The 12,314-nt window shown below is 46.5% G+C and overlaps 1 protein-coding gene across 4 annotated transcripts in view; it reads right to left on the bottom strand.

Annotated features, from left to right (window-relative positions):
* IL17REL (interleukin 17 receptor E like) overlaps window positions 1-12,314 on the bottom strand; it is a 49,855-nt gene that overhangs the window by 32,746 nt on the left and 4,795 nt on the right. For 3 of the 4 annotated variants that reach the window (XM_072596511.1, XM_072596513.1, XM_072596512.1), the window contains exons 2-5: window positions 6,978-7,005; window positions 2,626-2,775; window positions 1,560-1,669; window positions 576-690 (exon numbers count right to left, since the gene is read on the bottom strand). In XM_072596511.1, the coding sequence (XP_072452612.1) occupies window positions 576-690; window positions 1,560-1,669; window positions 2,626-2,775; window positions 6,978-7,005 (403 nt within the window). The remainder of the gene's footprint in view (window positions 1-575; window positions 691-1,559; window positions 1,670-2,625; window positions 2,776-6,977; window positions 7,006-12,314) is intronic. The other variant, XM_072596514.1, reaches the window with a different exon arrangement.

The following is a 12,314-nucleotide window of genomic DNA, read 5'->3' as shown; positions in this document are numbered from 1 at the left end:
ATAGATCCAATTAATGGGAAGCATCCCTTCCACAAGGGTGAAATCTGACTCAGTATATATCATCCACATATGTTACTGCTACCCACTGGAGCTGAGCAGAGCCAGCCCCCATGTGCTCGAAGATGGCCCCTCTGGAGTCCTCTCTTTCCCTGGCTAAGAGGCCCTATGTTCTTCACCAAATCCCCATACAGCATGGTCTCTAGGCCCTCCCCATCCCCACTTCCCTCCTCTGGATGTTCCTCAGCCTGTTACAATCCCAACAAAGCAATTCCTGATTGTCTGAAAGCTGGTGAGGAGCCTAGGAGTGTGTGTGTGAGAGAGAGAGAGTGTGTGACTGTGTGTGTGACTGTGTGTGTATGTGAGTGTGCATGTTGGGGGCAACGCTTGAAGATTTTACCAGGAACCCAAGACTCCCCCTTTTTCCCCTCCTTGCTCTGATTTCTATGCTAGCTGAGGAAAGTGGAAGCCCTTCTTCATATGGTAAGTGTTCTTGACCCATTTTTGTGCCCTGGACCTCATGGGCACTGGCTTCCAGTGGGGTCTCTAACCCATTAAGGGCACCTGCAGAGTCTTACCTTCCACGTGGTACTCACGGCTGATCTGGACCTCACAGTAGTACGGGATGGTCTTCAGGGTGACATAGAGGTGCTGAGCAACACTCACTTCGAAACAGTCAAAGTGTACCTGGAGCTGGGGGCAGATGTGAACAAGGTCACCAGGGGCCTCCCTACAAGGACACTGGCTTCCTGCTCAGTACATGTGGGAAGAGGAGAAAGGGCAGCGGGGGGAGAGGGGAAAGAAGCTGGACACTGCCTCGGGGTCTAGGCCTCCTCACTCTGGAGTCCCTCTGCATTCAGCCCTGGGCTAAGCTTGGCTGGTGATGAGACACATAAGAAGAAATGGGCCCTGTCCTTGGTAGCTCCCAGTCTCCACTGCCCAGCTTCCCTCAAAGGCCCATCAGGTTCCACCTACTCTATTGCCTCTTTTATTTCTAGTCTTTTCCCCTATGGTCTTTCCTTTGGAGCCAGGATCAAGATCAAGAGCTGAATGGAACAGGAGGTCATCGCATTTCTATAATTGGTGCTTCCTTTTCTCTCCACACAATATTTCTCCCCAGTGGAAGGGAAAGGTTTTGAGAGCTAGGGCTGTTTGTTGTTGTTTTTTTTATTTTGTATCAGCTGGCACAGTGCCTGGTACACAGCAGGTACTTAATACATGCTTCTTGATGTGGCTTAATGCTTGGTTTCTGTTTCCTGAAGAGATTGGATCAAGAAAGGACTATGAGAAGACCCAGGGAACCTGAGATCTCAGGGTGATTGGATGACAACTGAGTCTTAGAGTGTGGGTGAGAAAGGAAAGGCAGTAAGCTTTCTGGGAGTGAGGAAGTTCTAGGCTTGAGGGTGGAAGGGGACAACCATGTATGGAGGGCAGTGAAAAGATGGAGCCAGTCTCAGGCCCCACTGCCCTGGGAAACTCCTGCCCCTGACTTTGTCCATCGCTCTCCCTTTTCCCCTATCTCCCTTTGCCCCCCTCATCAGAGGAGCAACACTTCAGCTCACCATTCTTCCCACCATCCTCTGGCTGGAGATCTTGGAAATCCTGGTGCTGTGACACCTTGTCTCTTGTGTGTCCAGGGAAAGCAGGCAGATCTCCAGGCCTCGAAGGCTTTCTAGGACCAACAGGAAGTGATCAAATATCACATGTGGTTACTGGTGTCCATGGTTGGGAACAGAGTCATAGCCCCCTTCCCTGTCATTGTGGCCTCCAGGTTCCCTTGTTCCCCAACCATGGGCCACGAGAAGATCATTTTCAGATCATGGATGTACATGACTGGAAGATTGTATTAGAGGGGTAACATGGAGGTCCTGAGACCATCCAGAGATCTGAAGACAACAGAAAGAAGGAGGGGCTACAAGGAGGGAGCTTTTACTTGGGGCTCTGTGGAGTCTGAAAGAGCACAGGTTGAAAAGAACTAGGAGAACATTGTTCACAGTAATAGCAACATTGTGCCCTGATCAGCCATGAGTGACTTGGCTCCTCTTAGCAACACCACGATCCAACACAATTACAAAGGACTCATGATGAAAAGTGCTGTCCAGAGTCAGAGAAAGGGCTGTGGCGTCTGAAAGCAGATTGAAGCAGACTGTATTAACTTTGGGGGTTTTCTGTGGCTTTTCCCTTTCATTCTGATTCTTCTTTCACAACATGACTAATGTGGAAATATGTTGCCATGATTGCGTATGTATAATCTATATCAGATTGCTCAATGTCTTGGGGAGGGGAGAGGGAAGAGACAGAGAGAGGAAAGATTGGAACTCAAAGTTTATAAAAGTGAATGTTGAAAACTATCTTTACATGTAACTGAAAAAAATAAAATATTATTTATCAAAAAAAAATAAAAAAGGAGAAAAAAAAGAAACACCAAAGCCTAGATGGAAAGCAAACTCAGAGTCCCCATCTAGGGATCCATCCTCCCCTGAACCCATTGTGGCCAGAAGATCACTGGTCACAGAATGGGCAGAAGTGGATATGGGGCCACGCCAGCCAAATTGTCCCTGAGCCCAAAATTGTGTCTCACCCCTGAGGGTGGGGGGTCCTGAAGGACCTAACTCTTCTGGTTCTTACCTTCCATAATAAGGCTAGCACTGATGCTCAGATACAGAGCACAAGTCCCTCTGTGGACACACTTGGTGACTGTGGACAGCGTCAGGGACTCCAAAATGGATGGTGTCACTGATGGGGGTGGCTGCCGGCAGAAACTGTTAAAAATGTTCCCTGTGGAAGAGAAGGAGAAGTTGATCCCTCTGCTGTGCCTGTCCCTGGAGGCTTTCAGGAAGGCTTAATGCTTCCAGCTAGTGAGGGACAAGGGAGGGTGAAGACTCTACCCATTAGAAGGAAAAGCAACCCCAGACTTCTCACTATGAAAAGCCATCAAAATGGTTGGAACCCATCACTTAGACAGGCCTGCACACCCTACCTGGGACTTGGGGCCAAACAGAAAGTCCTATCCACCCCTCATAGTGACTGGGCTAAGCACAGACACTTCTGGACAGGTCTGAAGGTTCAGAAGGTGAGCAGCACTCAAGAGAAGGTCCAAGTGTTAAAGGCCATGACTGACCAGGAATGCTGGCCTAAAAGTCAGGAGACCTGAATTCAAGTCCCAGTTAAGGTCCTAAGTCTTTTCTCTGAGCTAGGCCTCCATTTCCCTTTCTGTAAATTGAGGAGGTTGAATGGGATGATCTCTAAGGTCCTTCCTAGTACTGGCATTCTCAGCCCAGTTCTCAACTCAACCCTCAATCCAGTTCTCAGCCCAGGCCTTAATCCGGTTCTCAGCCCAGGTCTTAGTCCAGTTCTCAGTCTAGCCCTCAACCTAGCCCTCAGTCCAGGTCTCAGCCTTCTTCCCTTTCTACATGCATGCCCATATTCAGCATTTCCAACCATCAGCCTCACCCTGAACTCTCAGCCCATATAAGATATTTCCCTGGATGTCCAACTAGCACCTCAAACTTCACATGTCCAAAACAAAGCTTATTCTCCTTTTTCCCCACCCCAAACCCACTCCTCTCTCTCTAGCTTCACTGTTTCCAGTTGTACCTCAGAGGTCATGATTTAGTTGGAAAAGTGTAGGCTTTGGACCTGGGGTCAAATCCTGGCTCTACCATATACTACTTACGTAACCTTGGGCTTACATTTCCTGAGGCCTCAGTTTCCTCAACTGTAAAGTGAAGGGAATGGCCACTTCCTTCTTCACATTTGCTCTTGGGATCTCCCAAGGCAGTCACTTGTCCTATTGTAGAATTATAATTGTTGAGATACCTTTGTAGCAGTTGAGCTGAAATCTGCCTCTGCTACTTTCCCCAACTCACTCTGCCCAGAGTGTGAAAATCTCTTTTCCTTTTCTGAGTTCTCAAAGAAAGCCATCATGTTCCCCTGAGTCTTCCTTTCCCCACAGTAAACACTCCCTATACTTTTAGTCAACCGTCTAAAGGGATAGCTACCCGCTCGGGGCCAGGTTCCAGTTTTCAAGCCTTCTCCATGGGGCCCAGACCTGATGGAGTCTGACCAGGCCCCTCCTTCAGACACAGTTGTATATGAACACTAAGATCACATGACTTTGGCTGCCATTTTGTTCAGTTTCTTCATTGGTCACTTGGAACCCATTAGAGCCTCCAGACAGATCCCTTCTCTATAAATTGTTGGGCAGCCATTGCTGGGTGGACATCTTGGATTCATGCAAGGATTTTTTAAAAACTCAAATGTAGTACTTTTCATTTGCTCTTTCAATTTCATCTTGGGCCACTTGTTCCATTGGTACAATAGGAGGAGGAGGAGGAGGAGGAGGAGGAGGAGGAGGAGGAGGAGGAGGAGGAGGAGGAGGAGGAGGAGGAGGAAGAGGAGGAGGAGGAAGAAGAAGAAGAGGAGGAGGAGGAGGAGGAAGAGGAGGAGAAGAACTATGATTTATATAATGCCAGGCATGATGCTAAGCACTTTCCAATCATTGTCTCATTTTATCCTCTACAACAACCCTGAGAGGTCAGATCTGAACTCTACTCCAAGCCACACACTCTAGCCACTGTGCCACAGAGGTTAGGGAGATGTGTTGGGTCCAGATTCTGGTGCCCAAAGTGTTTGTTTTGTGTCTTCATTCTTCCAACAAGCACTTATGAAGTGCCTAGTGTGTCCTGGGGATGCAATGAAAAAATGAAATTTCTTTTCCACGAATTTGATAAGTATGTCATCCTTGCCTTTATCTGAGTTAGTGATTCCCAATGTTTTCAGGTTTGGAGACCCCACATGGTAGTAGGCTTAAGGGTAAGTTTACTACTTTTAGGGTGGCATTATTAGAGTCCAGTGGATGAGTAAGCACGTAAGTGGGTATGGAGTCTTCGCCATAGTTCTGTAGAACTACCCCCACCCCAAGGAGCCTGAGGTCCAAGTTGGACCCTCTCCTCTAATTCAGTGATAGAAAAAGTGTCATTCAGTACAGAGTTAGTCCACAAGAGCATTACCTCCAAGCCAAGGTTAGTGACCACTCTTTGGGTCAGACCATTCAGACAAGTCATACCCTACATAGCTGTACTAGGACCCTAGCCAGACCTCTCCAGCTTTTCACCAAGAGCACAGATTTGTCTTTGTCAGAGGCTTTGCTGCAATGTAGCCACACTATGTCAACAGAATTCCCCAAACTCTAAGTCTTGTAATCTTAGTGGGAAAAAAAAAAGGAAATGAGGCAAAGTTGCTGTGGCTGCTGTGACCTGTTCTCAGGGAAGCCAGCCCGGCTTCTAGTGACTAACAGTTCCCTCTTTGAACATCCACAATCCATCCTTTCAGGGAAACAGTATAGAAACTTGCCAGAACTTAACTCAAACTCACTGGTTTTTAGTTCCCTCTTGGGGAAAATTGGAACATGGGTTTGTCTGCAGCATGGGCCTCTTCATTTTTCAACTCCCATCCCTGGAAGACTCTTCCTCCTCATCTCCCACTTTAGCTTCCATGACTGCCTCCAGATCTCAGCTAAAATCCCACCTTCTCTCAGAAGTCTTTCCTAAATCACCTCAATTCTAGTACCTTCCCCCTGCTGACAATCTTTAATTGTCTAATTGTCTATCCATCTATAGCTTGTGTATGTGTGTGGGCTTATTTGCATGGTGTCTACCCCAAGAGACTAGGAGCTCCTGGGGAGGAAGGAGTGTCTTTTGCCTTTCTTTTTCTCCCAAGTGCTTAGCCTGGTACACAGTAGGTGCTTAATAAATGTTTAATGACTGCTGCCTGTCTCATTTTCCATGAAGCTTGGATTATCTTTGAGTCTTTCCTTTCTCACAACTCTCCCAGTCCTTCAGTTACCAAGACACCCAACACAGAAATATAGATTCACATCTGTCCCCTCCTCCCTGTCAACTTTTCTTAAGTCACCAGAACTGATGAAAATACCACTCATTTCTCCTGGCATTGTCCTGATGAACACTTTCTAGCCTTCTAGTGTCCCACATGTGATGCCCCATCTCCTGTCCTCAAAATTCTGCCTAGGCCCTCCTCAGGCCTTTCTCAACTTCATTTCTTAGAATCTTGGGTTTCCTTCAAAGCTCAGCTTGAACGTTCCTTCCTATTTGAAGTGTTTCCTGATTCATCCCTCAGCTGCCAGGGACTCACACCTCAATCCCTGTAGCTCAGGAAGCTCCTTCTTCCTAAGAGGGTCCAGTGTTGGCTCTGACTACTCAGCACCAAAGGCTTCAGGGCTCTCTCTGTCTCTCCATCCCTGTCTCTCTCTGTCTCTGTCTCTCTGTCTCTGTCTCTCTCTGTCTCTCTGTCTCTGTCTCTCTCTCTCTCTCTCTCTCCCCCCCCCCCTCCCTCCCTTCCTCCTTCCTTCCTTCTCCCTTTGGTCACATCCTCCCCTGGGGCCTATACCTGCAGTCTCCCTTCCTGAAGTCCTGAAGTCCTCAACACTTTTCCTTCTGTAAGTGACAAGGACCCAAACACCCAAGTCTCTTTAAATCTAGGCCTGCCTAAAGGTGAGGAGGACAAGGCTGGCCAGATGGATGTGAGAGCAAGGGCCCAGAATTATAACCTGCCAGAATTATAGCCTTGTTAAAGAGCTCTTCTGGGGAACATTATGCCCCCACAATCCCTAGGGACCAAGAGAGAGCCCCACTCATTCCAACTACTCAGGCCACATGTACTTTGTGTCTTAAAGGATGAAACCAAAGCAGAGAACCCTTGAGATCCCCTCCATTCTAGCATTCTAAGAATGGCATTGCTTCTCCCATCTCTACTTGCTAAAACCCTGCCAACTTTCAGTCTCTGGCTCTAACCCTTCCAGGAGCAGCCCCTCAGCATTGGGCCACTTCAGGAGGGGTGGCTGTTGTCCTGCAGCTGGATCTAGAAAGGGAGGGTTTCCAGGAGACAGAACACCCAGATTCCCAAGGGTGGTTAAGTTGGGCGGGGGAGCTAGGTGGAGACTACCCCATCTGGATACTCACTGTTCGCTTTGTTCTTGCAAGACACACCCTGAGGAGAAATGGAACAGAGAGACAGCATTAAGGTGGGGTGGTGCACCGTAGACTTTGTTGGGGGAAGGGGGAACATAGTACATCAAGTCTTGCTTGGAGCCTTGAGGAGAATAGACAACTGGGCCTGGAACCCTTGGCTTAGAGTAAATTATGGTTTGGGCTGGGCCTCGAAATTTCTCCCAAAGAGCTTTCTCTCTAAATATCTGTTAAGGTCCCATAGCATAGCCTGTTACAAACTTCCTAGGCCTTTGGGATCAGGGCAAAGCTATTTGTGCCATGGAAAGATTATTGAAAGGGTTTCTTATTTTTAAAAATGTTTAGTTATGGATTAAGTTAGAAACCTTAGGGGCTACTCAGTCTGGGATTGCATCTTGTGACATTCCCTTGATGTGTGACTTCTGAATATGAAGTTTCTCTTTCCCCTTGTTAAGAAAATAATAATACTAGGAAGGCATTTGTGTGATCTGGAGCGCTGTTTCCACTATATCTTGTGGAATCACAGATTCTCAGAGATTACCTAGAGCTATAACTAGCCAGGAGCACCTGGGGCTTTGCCTCAAAGTGGAAAATTTAGTGGGTGCAAAATTTAACACATGTATTCCAGAATCCTAGTAAAAAGTATGAAGGGAGCTCAGAAACTGACTGGTCTGTGGAGTGGGAACAGGAAGTTCAGGTTCTGGAGCAGTTGTAACCTGTTTGTTGCCTTTCTCCCTCCCTTTGTCCCAAAGGAAATTCCCACCCTGCCCTACCTCATCCCTCCCCAGAGTTTCCCCCTTTCTTCTCTACTTTCACTGACAGCCAGCCTCTCACTTTCATTTTGTGGGGACCCACCTCTCCCAAAAGTGAGCAGTAACTTTAGTCTTACACTCTTTCCTGAACATTGGGTGAAAGAGGGAGTCTCTCTCATTGAGGCAAAGCATGAAATCCTAAATCCTATAGTGTTGGACTTAATACCCACTGAGTATCCTTCCATCTCTGAGATTCTATCCCCTAAGGTCCTTCTCTCTCTCTCTCTCTCTCTCTCTCTCCAAATGAATTTTCATTTATATCTTTGATTTTTATATTCTCTATTTTCTATTTATTCCTTCCTTTACTCCTTATAATAAAAAAGAAAAAAAATTCTACAGAATTAAGCAGTACATTGAAATGTCTGGTTTATCACACACATACCTAAACACACATTCATGGTCTTCCACCTCTACAAAGAAATGAGAAATCCTCTCCAATTGATCCTCTCTCTGTACATAGTTGTCTGCATGTTGACTCTCCCCATTAGAATGGGAGCTTCTTGAGAGCAGAAGCTGTTTGGGACTTTTGTTGACATACCCAGTGCTTAGTACAATGCCTGGTACAGGGTTTAATAAAGGTCTGAATAAAATCCGCTGACTTGATTTGAGAGGTATTTTCTGACTTCTCTTCTTGGGTCAAACCTTGGTCATTTCAGTTTTGCAGAATTCAGTTTCAATTGTTTTGTGGTGTCTGTTCTATTGACATTGTTGCAGCTATGGTATACATTGTTTCTCTGGTCCTACATACTTCACTTTGTATCTATTCATGTAAATCCTTCCCTGCCTCTGCATTTTTCATCATTCTTAACAGCAGAGTAGAATTCCAGGGTATTCAGGCACCCCAATTCGTAGTATTTCTTCAATGCAATGTTCCAGCAAAAAGTGCCACCGTGAATATCTTAGTATCTATGAAGACTTTTTTCTGGTCACTGGTCTCCTTGAGGTATAGATTCAAGGAGTTTGTTTTCATTTCTTTTTGTATTATTTTCACATCATTAGTCACAAAGTTGACTTGAGGGCACATGCCCTGTTGCCTGCTCCAAGGCCAAGCAGCTGTACTGGGCATACACAGTGCTGGTTACAGCTCTCAGCTCTCTCAGTCCACCTAAGAAGTTCAGGAGCCAGAGGAAAAAGGCAAAGACTCCAGCCCCAGAAGGGACAGAGCTTCGTTTCCTCCAGGATATCGAAGAAATAGACTTTTCTCACTTCTTTTGGTTCCCAGGAGACTTCCTTGTTTGTCCTTTCCCTCCTTGTCCAGAAAAGAAGAAGTTGCCTAGTTCTGGCAGCAAGCCCAGACCCAGCTCAGCTCTGATCAACCTCCAGTTTGACCAGGTATTTTCCAATGTGTGCCGGGTTTCCCCATCTTTGGGAATGGTATGAGCTGATCCAGCCCAGAGAACAAAGATAGCTTAGCCAGGGAGAGGTCCTACAGTCTCCTGAAGAGGAAGTCTTCTTGCCTTCCCTCGATAAATAACCCAGTTCTTAAGGGAACTATAAGTGGGAACCTTTGTCACAATAACCCTCAAATGTCTGTTAAGGTCCCATAGTATAGCCTAGACCCTTGGGATCAGGGTAAGTCTGTTTACACCATGGAAAAATTGTTGAGAGTCTTTCTTATTTTTTTAAGCCTCCATTACAATTTCATAACTATTGAGAGGAATTTCATTTTTAGGTGTTATAAATCATGGCACACCCCACTCCCTATCACATCATTCTGTCCTACACAACTCCAATTTATTTCAGATTATTCTCAAATTGACTCTTCTCCCTTTCCCTTATTCTTTAGAATGATCTGTTGGAATAAGGGTTTTCTAAGACTCAAGCCATGAAACAGGCATAAAAGCAAAAGATTCATCCAAAGATGACCCTCATTTTCATACAACAGTAGCCCAACTTCAGTGACAACTTTTAATTAAGAAGGAAATGAATTGTGGTGGTGATGATAGAGACCGTACATTAAAGTTACTTGTTTCAAGGATTTCACAGGCAGTAACAAAAAGTGCTCGTGGAACACGCCATGACGTTCCTAAGAGAAATCAAGTTCAGACTGTATATCTTTTATACTTACTATTTTACTCATTTATTTATTTTTCATTTTCAACACTCACTTCCACAAGATTTTGAGTTCCAAATTTTCTCCCCATCTGTCCCCTCCCCACCCCAAGACAGCATGCATTCTGATTACCTCTACCTCAATCTGCCCTCCCTTCTATCCCCGCCTTTTTTTATCCCCTTCCCTTCTATTTTCCTGTAAGTCAAGATAGATTTCTCTACTCCACTGCCTGTATATCTTATTCCAGATTCTCTTTCTTAAAAGCTCCCTTATTCTTTGGTGCCCAAATCATTAGCTCCCAGCATCACACAGTCAAGTTGAACTACTCTTCCTGGAAAGAAGAACCTGCCAAAGGAGGAGTCCATTTATTGGAGAAAGTTAATATTTAAAACACCTGCTTGTAACTAGGGACTTGTTTAGACTTGAGAGCATAACTGTTCACAAAAGTGTTAATGAGTTTGTTTTATTAGGAAGCTGTAATATATATGGCAGACTCTAGTATGAGCATTTATAATGAAGTGCAAAGTAATCAATTGAAAAATAAACAGTCAAAACAAAACCTTTTCCACTGGAAATGGGTTAGGATGAACAAAGGTGGTGCAGCAGGGTGCAAATTCTCCACACTGAGCCAGGTGTTGGCATGATTGGTCCCTGTCCATGAGGGGAATTGGAAGTCAGTCTGAGCTATGGGAGCAGGGGCCAGAAGGGCTGTCTCGCAAAGCCTTGGTTTTCTCACATGAAAATGAGGATAATAATACACTAAATACTTCACCATCTGGCTGTGAGAAAGGCATCTTGTAAATTTTGAAACTCTATAGAAATGTGAGATGCTACTATTAGAAGGGGCCAGGGTGGAGCTAAATGGCCAGGTCTCTGTATGGAGGCGGTAAATGGCCCCATCCTCCTGAGGCATTTTCACAGATAATTTGGAAGGCTGAGCACTCAGGGACAACCCCAGCCTTGAAGAAGCAATCTCGGAGCTGCATTGAGCTGTTGGGTGTCGTCCAAAGACACCAGTGTTGCAGTTGACTACCCCCAAGCAGACCAGCACTGCCCAGGGGTTGTTGGGCAGAGCATGAATACATTCTTCCTGATCTGAAACAGGAGAAGGCCTTGAGAGACAGACAGAGAGACAGAGACAGGACAGGCAGAGACAGGAGAGACAGACTGAGGTAGAGACAGGGAGAGAAGCAGAGACTTGAGAGAGAGACAGAGAGAAAGAGAGACAGAAAGAGGCAAATTGAGGCAGAGTTAGGGAGAGAGAGATTGGCAAACACAGAGAGAAGCAAGGTCAGAGACAGAGGCTGAGACAGGGGCAGGGAGAGGCTGACCACCCCCAGGGCTCAGGCCTTGGCTTTGCCTCCCCCTCTAGTTCAGTTTTATTTGCATTGGCAGGAAGAAGGGACTAGATCTGCCCTTAATTGGGGGAGAACAGGGATGTGTCAGCACCAGCAGCACTACCTCTTTCCAGAGGTAAGGCCTGGCCAAAGAGATTTGCATACAGAAATCTTTCGGGCCAGAGGAGGGAGTGAGCCCAGAGGCTAGCAGCCCCAGGTGCTGAGCTCCTTGGCCAAGGATGTTTTCAGTGGAGGCGTGGCCTAGGACCAGGTAACCTCCAGTCCCTGCAGCAATCTGTCCTTCAGCAGAGAGGCCTGTCTATTTGACTTTTCCACAGAGGTAAGATTTAGGATCCTCAATGAAGAATGACAAGGACTTCAAAGGTCATCATTTTACAGGGGAGGAAGCTGAGGCACATCCTTACTAGTTAGGCTCATTGCCGTCTCTGCTTCTTGGCTCAGGAGCCTCCCCACCACAATGCCTTGACCTAGAAAGATATGGTCTATGCAGTAAGTTCCTATTTCAAGAAGTTTTCCTGTGTGCCCCAGCTCTGAGGGCCTCCTCTACCAGGAGACTCTTCAAGGGCAGGCTCCATGAAGCCTAGCTCTAGCCAGAGCACATGTGCTCACCTACTGCAGCTCACCCACTGAAGCTCACCCAAAGCCTGGGAGGAAGTAAGTCCCAGAAAGGGTTAAGTGAGTCACTCCCAGGAAAAGCCACTAGAACTCCCAGAGGGTTGGCTGACATTCATGTGGCAACCGGGGAATCCCACCTGGTCCCCCTGCTTCCTCTTCCTGTGCCTTCCCATCCTCTGGCCCCTGGCCCTGGCCTGGACACAGTCCAGCTTGTTGCTGAAAAGAGATGTTATGAAAATGAAATTTCACAACTTAAAGCTTAGGGGTAAGGGATTAAAACTTCCCAGTTCTTGAAATACTTGTTGGTGGCTTGTAACAACCCCCCCTTCCCCACAAATATGAGTCTTCTTTAGTGGAGCGGGGGACGGGAGGGGTCCAAAGCCAAGTCTCATCCTGGTCATATTCAGGATGGAGAAGATCTCTCCGAAGGAAGCCTCCATTCCAGTGCCAGCTGGCACCTTCCTAGCTAGAGGCTCAGGATCCCAAGTTCCCT

This window comes from Notamacropus eugenii, chromosome 3, assembly GCF_028372415.1.
Source record: "Notamacropus eugenii isolate mMacEug1 chromosome 3, mMacEug1.pri_v2, whole genome shotgun sequence".
NCBI classification, from domain to species: domain Eukaryota; kingdom Metazoa; phylum Chordata; class Mammalia; order Diprotodontia; family Macropodidae; genus Notamacropus; species Notamacropus eugenii.
Note: the sequence above shows the minus strand (reverse complement) of the source record. Positions and strands in the feature narration are given on the sequence as shown.